This window comes from Pteropus alecto, unplaced genomic scaffold, assembly GCF_000325575.1.
Source record: "Pteropus alecto unplaced genomic scaffold, ASM32557v1 scaffold94, whole genome shotgun sequence".
In the NCBI taxonomy this organism is placed as follows: Eukaryota; Metazoa; Chordata; class Mammalia; order Chiroptera; family Pteropodidae; genus Pteropus; species Pteropus alecto.
Window position 1 is genome coordinate 13666308 of NW_006437736.1, and position 18046 is coordinate 13684353.

An 18046-nucleotide genomic window follows, 5' to 3' on the forward strand; every position below is an offset into this window, starting at 1 on the left:
GGGTGTTGGGGGAGAGAGAACTCTAGAGAATGTGGGAGAGAAAGCATATGAAAAGATAAAGAGAATTCAGCATCCTCTCCCTCCTAGTGCTGCGAACCTGTTCTTGCCCCAGGCCCTGTGTTTGATCCACATCCCCATCTTCTCCCCTCAGAGGATGGCTTCTCTCACTACTCACTGACGGTCCATGGCTGCAGAATTGCCTTCCTCTACTGGCCTCTGCTTGAGAGTGCCCGTCCAGTCAAATTCCTCTGGAAGTTGGAGCAGGTGAGGCCGGTACCAGGCTCATAAGATGGGTGGATTTAAGTTACTATTAGGGAAGGAGGGTCCTAGGGCAGGAGCTGGTGTTTCTGAGTTGCCCCGAGGCCTCTCTTTCATTCTTCACTTTCGGCTCCTGACCATTATATCCTCAGATGCTCTTGCTCTCTTTTTCCAAGGCTTGTCTCCTGCAGACAGCACTCCTGGATTAAAAGGAAATAGAGAAAAAATAACTACTAACATCAAACCCAACCAACCGTCTTTCCCCGCTTGTTTTATTTCATCTTTTTCTGATCTAGAGCCTTAACAGTACATACTCCTGACTCTTAAGCAGTTAGCTTGTTGTAATCAAGAAAATAAGTAATTCTGAGGTACACAGATTGGGTCTGAGTCCTGCCAGAGAACTTACTAACCGTGAAATTTTGGTTAATATGTCTAAGTGTCAGTTTATTTACCTATTAAATGGAGATAATAATAATAATTCTATATTTAAGAGTTGGCGTAGGATTAAATGATGTACTCGATAGATCTTTATACAGCCACCCCCGCTTAATAAGAGAGATATGTTCTGAGAAATGCGCCATCAGGCGATTTTATCATTGTGCAAACATCATACAGTGCACATATAGAAATCCAGCCTACCACACACACGGACTATAGGAGACAGCCTATTGCTCCTAGTCTATAAGCCTGTACAGCACGTTATTGTGCAGAACAACACCAGAGTAAGTCAAGTGCAAGAGAAAATGATGTAATCCAGATATGCGGTAAACACGAGATGGATGAGGCTGCTGCCAGTGTAACACAGGCAGTGATCAGTTTGCTTTACAGCAAACTTTTTTTTTGATAAGTAGAAAGAGTACACTTTAAAATAACAAAAAAATTATAGTACAGTAAATACATAAACCAGTAACATAGTCTTTTATTATCATTATCAAGTATTCGTACTGAATGTAATTGTATATGCTATATTTGTATATGACTGGCAGCGTGGTAGGTGATGTGTATACCAGCATCACCACGAACACATGAATAATGTGCTTTGACATTATGACAGCTACGAAGTCACTAGGTGACAGGAATTTTTCAGCTCTATTATAATTTTATGGGACCACCATCCTATATATGGTAGGTTGTTGCCTGAAATGTCTTTCATTATTTGGCACACGACTGTGGTCTGAAAAGCACTCTATATTAATTCTCATTATTATTATCCATGATTATGAGAGAGAAATAAAAATGGACCAAAAAAAAAGTAAAATCCTCTCTTAAGCCAATAGTTGCATTCTCCAAGCTCACCACAAGGACCAGTGGGAACTAATTTGAGTTTCCATCTCCTATTTTTCTTGCAAGCCCTGGTGGAGTGGCTGAGTAAACAAATGACTAAAAAAAGACAGGAAGTGGAAGAGAGAGAAAGAGAAATAAAGGGCCCAGAAAACCCACAAACTGGGTAATTGAGAGCTGTTTACAAAAGCTTCTGCTTTTCCTAGCACTCTTTTAAGGAGATAGTCTGCCATTTGCTACTTCTTGATCTTTCTCCCATGTTGCTAATATTGGTAACAGTACTCTTTCTATTTTCTTTTATTTACCCTTATTTATTCAACACATGTTTATTAAGTATCAATTAAGTCCCAGCCATTCTACTAGGTTCTGGGGATACAATGGACTATAATATAGATGAAACAAAATCTTTGCCTTCATTAAGTTTACATTTTAGTTAGTGATAGATTTTTAAAAAGTAAACATATAAAAATGATAAATTGTGACAAAATACTTTGAAAGAACAAGTAAGAGACTGAGATAGAGAACAGAAGGTAAGGATTGGGGAGCTCACCTTACATTGGATGTTCAGGGAAGGCCCAACTGAGGTGAAACAAAAGCTTAGTCCTGAAGTATGGGAAATATCTGTGAAGAGAAGGTGTTCCAAGCATAAGGGAGAGCACATGCAAAGGTCCTGAGGTAGGAAAGAGCTCAGCATGTTCCAAGCACGGAAAGAGGGCCCGTGAAGTTGGAGTACAGTGAACAAGGAAGAAAGAACACACATGACGTTGGAGAGACAGGAAATGATCAGGTCGTACAATGGACTTTGTCAGCTGGGGTTCGTTTAGATTTGTCCTATGAGAGATGGAAGCCTTTTGAGGGGTTTAAGCAAGGACGCGACCGGATCAGATTTACATTTTAAGAAGATCCCTTTGGCAACTAAGGAGGAAGAGACATAAGAGTTTAGGTCTGTTAGAATAGTATACCCGAGAATGGTTGAGGATTTGACTAATGTGTGGCAATGGAGATGGAGAGAACCGCACAGAAACCCACAGCTTTTAGTTCTGTTTGGACCTGGGATTAACAGCATCCATAGACGGATTGGATGTGGAAGATGAGGGAAAAAAAAACTCCCAGGCCATCTAATGGAGCAACTGAATGGACGGTGGAGCATTTATATTGCCTGGGAAAAACAGAGGGGATTGGAAAGGGGTGTGGACTTCCATTTTACACACATTAACCTTGAGCTACCTGTGAGATATCCAAGTGGAGGGCCCGCATTCAAAGGAGAGTTTTGGGCTGGAATGTAGATATTGGGGTTAGCACAAATATGGTGTCTGAACCCATGGAAACAGAAGAGGTAACCCTTAGGAAGAGAGTGTAGAAAAGAAATGGGAGAGGATCTAGGTTGAGCTTTGAGAAATTCCAACATTTGCAGTTGATAAGGCAGAGAACTCTCTAACCCTCATTCCTCTGACCCGCATCTTGAATGACCCTCAGAGAAACTACAAAGGGTTTGTTTTAGTGGTTCTTGTTGGGTCACAAACTACCTTAGAGATTCTAGTGCCATACATACATAATTTTGGGGGGAAGTTAATTCACAAAATAGTGTGTTATTCCTCTTTGAAATGTTTATGGTTTTAAAGAGTTACCCAAAGAGCGGAATTTTAGGTACTAGGTTGGTTTCCTGGTGGATTTTGGGCAAGGGTGTAATTCCTTGAACTGGGTAAGAATCGATTCACTAGTAAGCCCTGTTGATCAAACTGAGAACGGTTGGTCCTCTGATGCCTAGGAGAAGGGGCAGTGCCTTGTGCTAGTTCCCTGAAGATGAAGTAACTGAGGGGGTCTTGCCCCTACCCTCCTCCCTCAGGTCTGCGATGACGAGTGGCACCACTATGCTTTGAATCTCGAGTTCCCCACAGTCACGCTTTATGCTGATGGCATCTCCTTCGACCCTGCCCTCATCCATGACAATGGTCTCATCCATCCACCTCGAAGGGAACCTGCTCTCATGATTGGGGCCTGCTGGACTGGTAAGTCCCTGAGCTTCTCAGTGAAGACACTAAAGGTTGGAGCCTCCAGTGGCTTAGGATTGGGGCAGGAATTTCTCTCTCTCTCTCTCTCTCTCTCTCTATGTGTGTGTGTGTGTGTGTGTTGTATGTGTGTTACCAGAGCCCCTGTGTTTCCTCAGCAACATGTTTGGGTGTTTGTCTAGAGTTCTGAGAGATTGAGATATGACAACAGAAGAATTGGGACCCAGCTCAGAGGTTGCAGGTCTTCCATGGGCTGGGTCTGAGCAGGGAAGACCTCTTCTTCCTCTCTGTCAGTCTGTTCCCAGGACCTCGAGCTCACTGCCACTTTTTTTTTTTTTTTCCTCTCCAGAGGAGAAAAACAAGGAGAAGGAAAAGGGAGGAGACAACAGTACAGACACCACACAAGGTACTCTGTGTTTAAGAGCCGGAGACTCAGAGAGTTCTCACCTTAACTTTCTGTTCTATGCTCCCTTTTCCACATCAATTCCTATCCAAGCCTTATTATTTACTGTGTTCCATGCCACCAGGGGGCAGAGCCTCCGAGAACTACAGCAAGGCAGGGTTTCCTTGGTGAGGTAAGGCCAGATGGAGCTTGGCTGGATTCTGGGTGTCCCTTCCTGCTACAGATTGAAGTGAAGGAGTTCTTTTGCTGGAACGTAGGAGGCAGGAGTCAGTCACACAGAAGGGAGGATCTGGGCATCTGTGAAGCTCACACACATTCATCCTGGTCTCCTTGCATGCGACTGAAGACGCCCTCTCTTGCAGACTCCTTTTCCTTGTTGTGTCTCCTCTTTCCTCACTCGGATCTTGCTTTTATTTTTCTCCCTTCTTCTCTTCCTGGATTTATTCTGTCTTCTATCTTTCTCTGCCTTTTCATATTCCCCCCTTAGCTTTACTTCCCTTCCTTCCTTCCTTCCTTCCTTCCTTCCTTCCTTCCTTCCTTCCTTCCTTCCTTCCTTCCTTCCTTCCTTCCTTCCTTTCTTTCTTTTCCATGTTTTTCCTTTTCCTTTTCTTTCTGAAGACTTCTGCTCTTTCTCTTTCTCCCTTTCTCTCAGCCTCCTTTTCTTATTCCGTTTCTCCTCTCCGCTCACCTCCCTCCTCTCACCTCCCGTCCTCCCCTGTGTTCCTGCCCTAGGAGACCCCTTGCTGACCCACCACTACTTCCATGGCTACCTGGCTGGTTTCAGCGTGCGCTCAGGCCGCCTGGAGAGCCGCGAGGTCATCGAGTGCCTCTATGCATGTCGGGAGGGGCTGGACTATAGAGATTTCGAGAGCCTGGGTAAAGGCATGAAGGTATAGCCCCTTCCTCCAGTCCTCTCCTCTCAGGCATGCCCCTTGTCCCCGGCCCTTGTCCTACTTTTCTACCTCTGTTCCCTTCCTCTCCTGCCTTTTGGGCCTGCTCTCAGCTGTGTCTGTGTCTGGGGCCCAGGTCCACGTGAACCCCTCGCAGTCCCTGCTCACCCTGGAGGGGGATGATGTGGAGACCTTCAACCATGCCCTGCAGCATGTGGCTTACATGAACACTCTGCGCTTTGCCACGCCTGGCGTCAGGCCCCTGCGCCTCACCACTGCCGTCAAGTGAGTGTGGGGTGGGGCGGGCAAATCACAGAGCGGAGCCAGAATGTCAGAAGCCCTTAGCCTTAGATGTCACCTAGCAGTAGGCACATCTCCCTCACTTTATGGAGGAGGAGACTGGGCCCCCAGAGAGGACACTTGACCTGCTCAATTGACGCAGCAATGTTGGTAGAAGAGCCTGGACCAGACTCAAGTTTCCCAACAACCCAGTCATTACTCTTTGCACTGAGCCACACTTCCAGGATTTTGGAGTTTTTATCTTCTCTGCGCCCCTGTGCTGATATGTAAAGTAGGTCAGAGAGGGTACAGGTTTGGGAGCCAGGAGAGCTGATATTAATTCTGACCCAATACTAATTGCCTGGAAGACACTGGGCAAATAGCTCCAGTTTCTTCACCCCTTTTAATCTTGATTCATCAAGCTCTTGCAAGGTCAAATTGGATGATGTAAGTCTGGGTGTTGGCACCTATGGCCCCAGGACCAACTCTGGCCTGCCGCTTGTTTTGGTAAATAAAGTTTTATTAGAACACAGCCACGCTTGTTCCTTTGCAAATTGCTTATGGCTGCCTTCCCACTGTGATGGCTGAATCGTTGGGACAGAGACTATGTGGCCCAAAAAGCCAAAAATATTTGCTGTCTGGCTCATCACAGAAAAAGTTTGTTGACCTTTAAATTCTAAGTGAATGATTTTGAATTCTTTTAAAGAAAAACTACATTACTTTAAGGGTTAAGTATATTAAGGGTCTAAAAATTCAGATTAATTGAGAGGTAATGAAAGCACAATAATTACAGACATAGAGTCTATTACTAGCTTTTCAGCATTGAGAAAATGCTACAAAGCAGGGATAACAATAGAATCTAACTCATGGAATTGTTATGATAACTAAATGTTATAATCCAGATCAAATGCCTGGCAGAGTGCCTATCCTGCAAATGTTGGCATTTTCACCCCTTGTAAGGGTTTATGGGTAGTTTTTAGGAGATACTGCCATCTAGTGGGTGGATTACACAATGTAGGAGTCAGGATTCCTGAGGCAGCATTACCTTCTCCCCGACTCTGCCTCAGTTTCTCCATAAGCTACATGAAGACAAACGTCTCTGACTTGCCCCTATCCTAGGAGGGCTGGGTTTAGAGAGGAGAGGAGTCTGAGCCCTGGGCATGGTTATATCCAGCCTCAGTGTCAGAGCTGTGGAAGGCAGGGGCAGAGCTTTTGGGAATTGGACTGTTGGTCCATGGTGTGTCATGGTGTGGAACTGAAAGCCACAGGTAAATAAAGTCACGTGGGTGAAGATCAGAGCTGAGGATGTGCCCTATAGTTCCTAGTCAGAACTCTTGTTGTTAAAGGGCTATCATCCCGTTATGAGAGGCTCAATCCCTCCCAGTCTGCTCAGGACCACATCAGAAGGGAGGGCCCTGTCTTTTAGCTTAGAGTGGAGCTCTGCAAGGGATTAGTGATCTTAAATAAGAATTTTCATTCTCATACATCTCCGATGAAGAAGACATCAATGGCTTCATCTTGTCCACTGCACAAAAACTGCATTCGAAGCCCTCAACCATCTGGCCAGGCCTTTCCTGACTCATGTTTCTCTACTCCCCTGAGTATACTCCTCACCTTCTGCCCAGCGAAGTCCTCCCCTCCTTGAAAAGCTAGCTCAGTTGCTATTTTCCTTGATTGTTCTTACCTTCCCTCACCAAATGCCTTGTTCCTATCCTAGCCAGAAAGAACCTCTGCCTCTTCGAACTCTCGTGAGTTTTTGTTTGTTCCACTCACGTGGTGGTGATCATGTTCGCCTTCGTTTTAAGGTTTATGTGCCATATCTACTCTCTCAATCAGATCATCCCTTTTGTGTCTCTTTGGATTGCTCATTTAAGTGGGAATGTCTGTTAGGGCCTGTGCTCCCAGGATCATCTGGGGTTGTTTTCTAAGAGGCTGTGATCTGGGCCCCTCTGAATGACTGTGCAGATTGTTTTAGGTCTCACTCCTTGTGGCACAGTGACTCAGCAAGCTGTAGGCATTGGTCACTTCAGGGGCTTTGAGCTCATTGTATCTGCTTAGGTTACTTTTCCTCCTTTTTGGCTCCAGGAGTCAAACTGGGCATTCTCGGGAACACTAATAAGGGTCCTCTTAGCAAAATCAGTTCAGTTAGCACAAGCATATGGACCATAGGCCTCACCTTGAATTAGTAACTCCCTTGTGAAGACTGCTCGTTCAAGAGGACACTTCTTTATAAATGAATTTAATGAGTGCCAACCCAAATGGTGGGTGTGGTTTAGTGGAAATGTTGTGGACTAGGAATAAGAAGAATGGGTTTAAGCCTTGACTAGGACTCATATTTCTTCCATGGCCAAGATGCTTAAACCTAAAAGCTTTGGTTTCTTATCCTTATTCTACAGTGTTGAAATAAAGTCAAATGAAGTAATATGGGCAAAGCGCTTCATAAACCAGCAAGCGCTACAAGAATTATTACTGATTAACAAAGGATAAGGCTAGAGAGGGTCCTGGGAGCGTGTTCCTGGGTGGCTGTGCTGTTGATTGGTTGAGCTTGGCTGAGTCCTCTAGGGAGAGTTTGTCCCAACACCAAGATCAGTGAGGCTTCATGGGAAGGTGAATGCAGGTCCTCAATGGTCAGATTAGCTCACCTACCAAAGTGTGTTTCTCTGATATTAAATAGAGTGAATGGAAGACACACCAAGGAGGAGGACATCCTTAGATAAGCCCTTCCCCCTCTTGTTGAATATTTTTTGGCACATATTTGCCAAATATTGTACTAAACACACTTAAAACCCTCCTAGGTAAAGAACTGTGTATGTATATGCATTTTTGTCAGCTCATCTTGTAAAATGCAGTTTGATAGGTGTTCCATAATCTTGGGGGCAGGGCATTGATGATGTGCTCACCCCTATAGGTTAGGGTTGCCTGACCTTCTGTCCCTATTCTTTCCTGCAGTGGCATCTTCCCAGGGGAGGGTATTTCCCACTTTAGCTTTGTTACTGGGGTGGTAGTGGTGGTGGTGGTGGTGCAGAGACATTATCCCCTTTTTCTTCCCCTCACCCTCCCTGACATGGATGCTAGATGTAGAGATGGAGGCCCAAAAGAATGAAGCAGAATATAGACTACAAGGGAAAGGGTGCTGGGGTCACAAGCGGCCTCTCCCCCTTTCTCATATAGGTGCTTCAGTGAAGAATCCTGTGTCTCCATCCCCGAAGTGGAGGGCTACGTGGTGGTACTACAGCCTGATGCCCCCCAGATCCTGCTGAGTGGCACTGCTCACTTTGCCCGCCCAGCTGTGGACTTCGAGGGACCCGAGGGGGTCCCTTTATTCCCCGATCTTCAAATCACTTGCTCTATTTCTCACCAGGTGGAAGCTAAAAAGGATGAGAGTTGGCAGGGCACAGGTAAGGATGACCCCAGAAAGTGATATCATCCTGAGAAGGGGTTTCTTCAGAACTGGAGCGAGGGGGAAAACCTGGAGCTGGGCGTGCGAGAGTCACCTCATCCTGCACTTGCCTGACTAGACCCACGTACCATTAGGAAGGAGAGCCAGTAGGAGGCCCATGGGTGTACAGAAATTGTTGGATAATGACATTCTTGAAAACGATGCTGACTGCTCTCATGGAATGACCTTGGAAGGAAAGGAAGCATGGGCATGAGGTGAGCCTTCATCTCTGACCCAGATCCTGACTCTCTCCAATTCAGTGACAGACACACGCATGTCGGATGAGATCGTGCACAACCTGGACGGCTGTGAGATTTCTCTGGTGGGGGATGACCTTGACCCTGAGCGGGAAAGCCTGCTCTTGGACATGGCATCCTTGCAGCAGCGAGGGCTGGAGATTACCAACACGTCTGCCTACCTCACCATTGCCGGTCAGTGGGGCCTGAGGTCCTGTATTCTTTTTGTGTGTGTGCTCCACCCCATGAGCAAGTACTGGGAAATCCAGAGGGTCCTCCTTCCAGGCCCAGGGATGTGGCCGAGTGCCGTTTTGCACCTTCCTGGCCTGGAAGATCCTCTGGCTTTCAAATTGCTCCTAGAGAAGATGTACTAGGGTATAGGCAACAAATGGTCCTTTCTCCCTGCTTCTCTCTATAGCTTGGTTCTCCTCCACTCTTCCTTCAGCTTAGCCTTCTCTGATTAGCTTTGTAATCACCTGACTGTTTGGTACCAGCCATCTTCTCGATCTCCCATCACACTAATCTCATGTATACAGCAATGCTTTAAGTTAGGAGCTCATCTCTTAATGAATAGTGGCAATGGTTTGGTAGCGTCCAAAGGAAGCCTGCTCTCAGAAGGACCCTCCATAAGGGAGGATGGGAGATGATGGGCATAATCAGTTTCCTCTTATTTCCATTTCCTTCCATAGCCTCCATGATGACTTCTGTATTTCCCCTTCTCTCCTTTTCCCTCCTACTTGCCACCTTCCTGCTGTCTTGTGGGGCGTCCTTATTTCTTTCTCTCCATCCCTACCCAGAAGCCGCAGAGCTATTAGAGAAGGGCAGAGCAGGAAATGCAGTCTATCCCAGTCAGCCAGAGCCCGGTGGGGGGCGGAGGGGAGCATCTTTTCCTCTGAGACCTCGGGTCACACCCTTGTTGGGACTAACTAACCCATTCTAGGCTGGTGGAAGTCTGGGAGAGAGGGTCTAGCCCTGAGCCTCTTCGTTGGCTCCTGCACTGAGCTGCTTCTTTGTCCCCCAGGAGTGGAGAGCATCACTGTGTATGAAGAGATTCTGAGGCAGGCTCGATATCGGCTGCGACATGGAGCTGCCCTCTATGCCAGGAAATTCCGGCTTTCCTGCTCAGAAATGAATGGTCGTTACTCCAGCAATGAATTCATTGTGGAGGTACCCAGAGAGTCTCCATCCTTCCACGGCCACCCCATACTGGCGAGGAGCCAAGGCAGGGTGGACCGAAACTGACAGGTGGTGGGAATGGAAATGACAGCAGGGCAGACTCCCGGCCCTGGTGGTGTGGAGGGAAGAAGGAGTTGCTGTGGGGCAGTGGTTACGAGATGGCTCTAGACAGGTGGGGTTGGATCTGGGGAAGAACGAGAGTGCCCAGCAAGCCCTCCCTCCCCAGGTCAACGTCTTGCACAGCATGAACCGGGTTGCCCACCCCAGCCACGTGCTCAGCTCCCAGCAGTTCCTGCACCGTGGTCACCAGCCACCCCCTGAGATGGCTGGACACAGCCTGGTCAGCTCCCACCGAAACTCCAGTATGTACGGCTTTGTGGGGCCAGGTGGGGCGGGAGGGTGGCAGGGGACTTAGCTGACAGCTGTGTTCCAGTCTCTTTATCTTCCTACGTCATTACCTTTCCCTCGTGAAGAACATGAGCATTGTGTGTTTGCAGGGGACACTCCTGCCTGGAATCATGAAATCAGTGTGGGACGCAGGCAAAGCCTTTGTTGTCCTTGCTGAATCCACAACAATATCAGATTAGCCCCGGACCTAGGGATCCTCAGTACTGAAGGTATCAAGTATTTATAAGCACCTACTGTGTACTAGCACCGTCCTAAAGTACAGTTAGGAATATAAAGGCAGTATAGTCCCTATCCTCAAGAGAAAGTTGGTGCTATTAAATGTGTAATTATGTGCTATCTATAAAGTCATAAGACTATGTCTAAATCAAAATGTGCAACTATGCAAAGTGTGTTACATCAGATGAAGTGCTTGCCCTTTAAAGCAACCTTGTTCCCTGGCCATGATCTTTTACTGGTGATGCAATTTTTTAATTCTCAATTTAAGAGTTACTTAATTGTAGAAAAACTAGAAACGACAGGTATAAAGAAGAAAAATCAGCTATAATTCCATCACAGAGAAGAAACCATTGTTGATATGGTATATTCTATGCCAGCTTTCTTCTATGCCAATTTTTTTTTTTTATGAAGTTGGGATCCGAATATTTTGTAACCTGATATTTACACCTAATATTATTATTAAAAACTGCAAAATGATTCTGATGTTACTGGAAACGATTTTGGAATCCCTTCTCAAAATTGCTATCAAAGCCAATTTATGAGATGCTTTTTTTCTTTTTCATTTTTTTTAAATTATGGAAACACCTTGCTTTTGGCCCAGTTCAGTATTATTCAACTTTAGCATCTACTTTTGTCAGAGTTGGTGCTGGATGTCATTTTGTGCTTTTGAACATTAAATCCACTCTCAAAGGCCACAGGTTTATTGTCACTTTTGAAAAAAGTCAAAAGGTGCATCACAGGCTCTGAAGGCGATTCTTTAAGGAGTTCTAAGAATGCTTTCTTGGAAGAAGTTCATGGTCACTGAACACTAGCCTGAGTGTACAGCACTCACTTCAATATGTAATAATAAGAGTAGCAAACACATCAATGTGTGCCAGGCACTATGCTCATGGACTTTTATACACAGTAACTCATTTAGTCATTACAAACAACAAATGAAATAGGTACTACAATTACCCCCCTTTAAATGCAGGGAAATGGAGGCCCAGAAAGGTTAAGTACCTTGTCTAAGATCACACAGCTAGAAAGTGGTGGAGCCAAAATTCAAATCCAGGCAGCCTATGCACTAAGCATTGTTCTCCATGCCCTTTCCATTTATGTTCAATACTTCAAAAAATTATTATTAGTCTCACTACTTTATAGTTGCCCCTGATTTGGGGGTGCTCTTTAGGGCTTCCCAGGGCTTCATTGACTGAAGTTAGCTCCCTGGTGGCCCCAGGAACTCAGTCGGTCTTCCTTTCCTTGGGCAATGGCCATTACTACACTGTTCTTTGTGTTTCTTTTCCCCGGGGACTGGCTCCCTTCTTTCTTCTGCAGAGGCCTTTTTAAGTGTTTTACTGGGACTCACTACAGCAGAGCAGATGGAGATAGGGGTGAGGAGGGAATACAAGGCATAACCAAGTTGCAAAGTTTCCAAGAAGCTTCACTTGATCTCAAGTTGGTGGGGACATATGAGTGAACTAAACCTGTTTTTGTTAAACAGAACCTCAGGGCCAGCTTCTTTCTTTCTCTCATGATTCCCTAGCTCTTTGTCCAGTTCTTTCCTTGGGAATCATCCCACTCAACCTTGTTTGGGTTGGATACTGGGTCTTGCTACACAAATTAGGCTCAAAGTAGATCTGGGTCGACGTTGCTGCTGGGCCTGATGAGATTCTCAGTCTTTGTTTTCTCTGGTCTGAGGTCCCAGGGGAGGGAGTCCCCTTTCTAACTCCCCAGGAGCTTTCTCCCCTCTCCTTCATCCTCCCAGCTACCTGGGAATGCTCCAGGGTGTGCAAGTGCTTCCTTCCCTTTACTTTTCCATCCACTATTTTGAGCTGACATCCATGCGAAGCAAGCTTGCTCCAAGATCCCAGTTGAGAGTTGTAGGCTGCTTTTGCTTTTTCCTTTATTTTGTCCTGATTAGTGTGCAGAGGGCATTATTCACCTTAGGGCATTTAAGATTGACATCTGAGCTTACCAAGGAGATCCACTTCATAAAACCCAGTCCATATGCCTCTTCAAGGTGCAAAGTTTCCAAGTTCTTCCCCTTCCCCTCCCAACCCCAAGAATGGTATTACAGAATTATGGCTTTGCAATTTAAAATTCAAATTGTGGTGCATGTAGAGTTTGAACTTGGACCTTGAAGGGTAAAAGGGATTTTGGGTGGTCATGAGAGTGAGAATTCGAAAATTGGGGGTAGGTGGTTAGTTTGAGGTGATTATGGTTAGGGAGAATAAGGTCATCTGAAAGGTAAGACAGAATAATGAAGACAGTATTTATCTAGTCATCCCAGATTTTGATGCACACCAGAATCACCTGGGGAGCTGCAAAAACATTTGATGCCTAGGTTACAACCCATAGCAGTTAAATCAGAATGTCTGAGTAGGGGAGCCAGGCATCAGTGGTTTTCACAGATTCTTAGGTGATTCCTGTATGCAGCAAAATTTGAGAACAATTTCCCTACTTCGTTTCCTACAAAAGCTTTGCAGAAAGACCTATGATGCAATAGGATAAAGATAGAAAATGAATTAGGAAATGTGGAAGAAAGGACAATGATGCAAGAGGAATAAGATGAAGCCAGGGAATAAAGTCGGTTCATAAAATACATACTCTGAAAGACTGTGCAGTTGCAGAATTTTGAAGCTCAGAAGCTTCCTTGTAGTTAAAGCAAAAGGGAACCCAAACAACTGTGAAGGTCATATAATAGGAGCCAACCAAGATTTCAGAAGTCCTGGGACTAAGGGTGGAAAGCAGTTTCTCCCAAGGGTCTTCATACAGGGGACACCATGCAGGGCTTTTAACAGTGTCCTCACCATCAATTGAAAGCAGGAGTTCACATGGGCCATTTGCTAAATTACCTTTTCATGTTGGCTATGGAAATCGTTGAAGGCCAGAAGTTACTGGTTGGATCTAATGCAGCAAGAAAGATCGATTGTACTTCTCAAACTCTTGATTTTTGTCTGTAGCTAATTTAAAAAATCCTCCTGTCTCCCTGGCCTCCTGGCTCATTTTAAACTAATTAACTATGCTTGTTGGCCTACAGATAGAGTGTCTGCATTTTGTCTTTCCTGTGGTCATTTCTTATTCCTGGCAATCAGCTTGTCATTTCCTTTGCAGGGCTAAGGGCTCAGAGGGACAAATGTCTTTGATTAAGGCACAAACCAAAAGTGTTAGCTTGTCCTCATTGTGCTCTAGAGCAAGTTTACCTGCTGTGGCCTCCACTCTGAGCGGGGCGGGTCTCCCCTCCATCTAGAGCCTGGGCTTAGTTAACTACAGGGGCATTCTGCTGGTGGGGTCATCACCTCCTCTTCTTGTCCATTCATTTGGAGACCTGGGAGGGACTATTTCCCACAAATGGGCAAAAAGGTCATCTCTGTCCCCGTCTTTCCTCTCCCCCCATTCCCAGGCAGTTGAGAAATGCTGATCCAGCCAGGCCCATCTCTGCCCTGGAGCTAGTACTCAAGGAGCCTCCCTGCTCTGCTCAACAGAGTGAGCTCTAGTTGTCGAGTGGCCCCAAGTGGGCTATGGGTCGGGTCAGGATGGGGACCAACTTGGCAGAGGGCCATCAGGGTGGCCTCAGGGAGGTGCAAAGCTAGTGTACCTGCTCAGGCAGGGAATTCTCCACACACCTGGTTGGCCCTGGAGCATGTGGCAGCGTGTGTATGGTGGCAGCGTGCGGGTGCTGGATGCTGGGGAAGAAGGGGCTTCAGCAGGGTGTGTGGAGCCCCTGTGCTGTGTGCTTCTCTGGGCTCTGTCTGCTCTGTTACTTGATATGTGAGTTTTAGAGGCTGTGAGTAAATTTGGGTCTGGGAGATAGATCTGTGGGCTGGAATATGTGTGTGTGAGACGCATACATGGAATAGTCCCTCAGCAGAGGGACTGCCCAAGACCTGGGCCTCAGGAAGCCTCTGTGCTCAGGTGAGTAGCTGGGCACACAAGCAGCGGGCGGGGGTGTGCACCATGTGGGGTGTAGTGACTCATCTGCCTAAAAGGGCCCTGGGCCTGGGGATGCGCGTATGGAGGCTCTACCTCCACCTGCTGTCCCTGGGGCTGTGGGTGCTCCTGCTTTGCCTCCTCCTGCTGCTCCGAGGGCTGATTGTGTGTGTGCAGGAGTGGGGCAGGGCTGTACTCAGGGCTGCTCGTTCTGTGGCCCTTGCAGTCTATGTCTGTGGTGTTTATATCTTCCTTCAGGGGGTTGCTTGGTCTGCCCAGCTGGCAGGGAGCTGGGTGACACTGCACCTATGGCTCTTCTCTGCCTTACTGGAGGCCCTGAGAGGCATCCTGTTGATCCCGCTATGTGAGCAGGCTGCTAGGTGTTTGGTGTGGGCAGCTGTGCAGGTTAGCAGAGGCCTGGCTTGGGTGCGAGGTGTAGTGACTTTTATCCAGCTCTGTGCCCACGTAGTCTTCCTGGGCATGTGCCTGTGCATGCACATCTGCTTTTCCGCCATCAGCTCTAGGGTCCGTGTGAAAGTGCACATGCCCTTCAGTGTCTCGCTGCCCTTCATGGTCCATATGCCCCTGAACCTGGGCCTCAAAGTGAGGCTGCAGAGCCAGAGGCATGACAGGGCCAAAGAGAAGTCCAGTATACCTCGGGGGGAGATTGAGGAGGAACAGAAGCCCGAGATGTTCAAGAGCCCTAAGCCCACAAGGAGAAGGGAGGTGGCACCGAGCAGGAGTGAGCTCAGTCCAGGTGCTCCTTGCCCCTTGGACCTGTCTCCAGGCTCGGACATCCTCTTCTCCTACCTCATCAAGCCTGTGTGGTTGTTTCTCCTCTTCCCCCACTGGGCCCTGGGTACTCCCTTCCTAAGTTGAGTGGTCCCTGGGGAAGACGCAGGCAGGATGACCTGGGCAGGTTCCAAACCTTGCCCTTTGCCTGCTGAGAATAGAGCTGCTCCTGACAGCTTCGGGTGGGAGCCTTTCTCCCCCCGCCCTTGTCTCCTCCCCTCTCCTTTCACATACTTCTCTCCCTCTCTCTGTCTCTCTGTTCCTCGGGCCCTAGCAGCAGCCATTCCGCTGCCCCCTTCCTTCCTGGTGTCCTGGTGGGGCTCTATTTTTCGTCCAGCTTCTATAGGGTAGTCCCCTCTTCTGGGCCATCATAAATCCTGTCTTGGAGACTTTCTCTGCCCAGGGACCCCTTCTCGGCTCCCTGTGCTGAGTCCCCTTGGGTAGACCTGACCACAGTCTCTTTACTGCATGCTTTCCCCACAGTGGTCCCCAGTGCAGCAACTCTCATCATCGTGGTGTGTGTGGGCTTCCTGGTGCTCATGGTCATCCTGGGCCTCGTGCGCATCCACTCCCTTCACCGCCGCGTCTCAGGGGCCAGTGGGCCCCCAGGGGCCTCCAGTGACCCCAAGGACCCTGACCTCTTCTGGGATGATTCAGCTCTCACCATTATTGTGAACCCCATGGAGGTGAGTGGCCCTGGGAAGTGGGGTGGTTCACAGGGTCAAGATTCAGCTGGAGCATACACAGCGAAGACCTCTAAGGAGTGGCCAGGCCCTGGGCAAAAAGCACTGGGCTGAGTCGCCATCAGCCAGAAAGAGAAAGGTTTGTATCGGGGAGGAGGTGGGGTGGTGTCAGGGTACGGAGACAGAGGGACTGTGGCCCAAAGGAGAGGTTTTGGGGGGTGTGCAGGCCACCAAGCCCCTCTCCTCTCTGCCGCCGCTTTCTCTAGTCCTACCAGAATCAGCAAGCCTCTGTGGCTGGGGCTCCTGGGGGCCAGCAGGAGGACGAGGACAGCAGTGACTCAGAGGCAGCTGACTCGCCCAGCAGCGACGAGAGACGCATCATCGAGACACCCCCACATCGCTACTAAGGCCTACACCCCTCCCCAAACAGAGAGAGCATTCTGCCCTGGTGAGACAGAGACACCTGGAAAAGAGAACATTCTGAGAGAAGAGCGAACAAGAGGAAGAGAGTTCGAGTCATATTTTCATCTCAAAATCCCAGTGGGCCCCACTGGAATCTGCACCCCCACCCCCACCCACCTCCCATGCCTCTGGGCTCTTCCTCGCGGGTATGGGAGGCTTTGGCTGCCTTTCCTGACCCCCACAGCAGCCTTCTGTTTAGCTTGCCCACGTCTCTGTCTCTCCTCCCACCAGCCATGCGCTGTATTGGGGTGGGTGGGGGTGTCCGTGGCAATGGCAGGGGCTAGGGGTGGGACTGAAGAAACCCTCTCCTTTGTCCTTCCCTGTTCTCCTGTTCATGAGGCCTTCCTGCTCCCAGCTTCCTCTGCGGGGCCTGCCCACTCCTCTTATGATCCCCCACCTCTCTGTCCATTTCACTCTGGGGACCCCTGTTTCTTCAACGTGCCCACTTTCCCTCCTTTGTTGTCCTCTTCCCCCTCCTGTCCTTGCCTGAGGTCTTACAGCCCCCGCCCTTCCTACATGACCTGCTTGTGGCTAGGTCGTGGGGGTGGGAGCAGGAGTAGGGGCCTTGGTATATGATATATAATGTATATTTTTTCATGTGTTCGTGAGCGCAGCCCCTGTGTTCTGTCTGCAGCTCACAGCTTGTGTGTGTATGTGGCGTCGTCATGTCCTGGGTGGGAGTAGGGGAATGGGTATGGTGAGGGAGGGGACACATCCGAAGGTTTTCAAATAAAACCAGAAAAAAGCTCTGTGAGCTGCCTCCTGCTGCCTGATCCTGTGAGTGCTGTGCCAGCATTGGGCCCTCCGGTCTAAGGGCCCATTCGAGTTTCTGAGGAGGGATGAGGTAAGGGGTGCAGGTCTGGTTATTTCGGGTACCAAGCCACAAGGAAATAAGACAGGGGCAGATGGCTCCTACCGCTTTCTTCCCTCAACATCCTCTGGAAAAGTATAGATGATTCAGGGGATGCAGCAGATGCCTGGGCTTCGTAGGGTTACTATCAGTCCCTTCCCACCTCTTGGAACATTCTGTCCGTGGCACATGGGCTCCCAGCCTGGGAGCCCGGGGGAGAGGGCAGGCAACCCTGCTTTTGGTAACAAGAGAGAACAGGCTCTGAGACATGTTCCTTAGGTAGGAAGAGGCAGTAACCAGATGAGGCTATTTCAGAAGAGGGATCTAGTGGGAGCATCCTTTCCGTACTGTCTCTGCCCCAGTAAATACTGGGGATCCAAGTCTTAATTCTTTTATGTAGGATGAGGGCTTTGAGTATCAGTAATGTTCTCTGGGGTTCTTGTTAACACAGGTGGAATGGAGATGGTGCTCATTGGTTCACCCTGTACCCCATCCAGTGCCTAGCCTTACTTCTGCTGGCTGCCTCATCCTTATCCATAGCTTAACGCCAGCTGTGTGTGGATGCCTCCATATCTATTTCTCCTACCCAGACCTCTTTCCTGACCTCTATTTACAACTACGTATGGGTATGTCTACTCAGGCATCCTGTGCCTCAAACTTAACCTTTGCCTGAATTCTGCTCTATTCTCCCTTAACTCTATCGCCTTTTGCCCACATACCTAAGCCAGAAATCTGAGAATCAGTCTAGATTT

General features: G+C 48.1%; 1 protein-coding gene across 1 annotated transcript in view; it reads left to right on the forward strand.

Annotated features, from left to right (window-relative positions):
- The window catches only part of CLSTN3 (calsyntenin 3), a 24371-nt gene extending 7272 nt beyond the window's left edge, over window positions 1-17099 (forward strand). Inside the window, exons 8-18 of the mRNA XM_006914664.3 lie at window positions 152-264; window positions 3386-3548; window positions 3898-3954; window positions 4684-4841; window positions 4978-5126; window positions 8292-8518; window positions 8820-8990; window positions 9817-9962; window positions 10198-10333; window positions 15783-15985; window positions 16249-17099. Coding sequence (XP_006914726.1) covers window positions 152-264; window positions 3386-3548; window positions 3898-3954; window positions 4684-4841; window positions 4978-5126; window positions 8292-8518; window positions 8820-8990; window positions 9817-9962; window positions 10198-10333; window positions 15783-15985; window positions 16249-16389 — 1664 coding nt within the window. The 3' untranslated portion in view covers window positions 16390-17099. The remainder of the gene's footprint in view (window positions 1-151; window positions 265-3385; window positions 3549-3897; window positions 3955-4683; window positions 4842-4977; window positions 5127-8291; window positions 8519-8819; window positions 8991-9816; window positions 9963-10197; window positions 10334-15782; window positions 15986-16248) is intronic.
- Window positions 17100-18046: the final 947 nt, after the last annotated feature.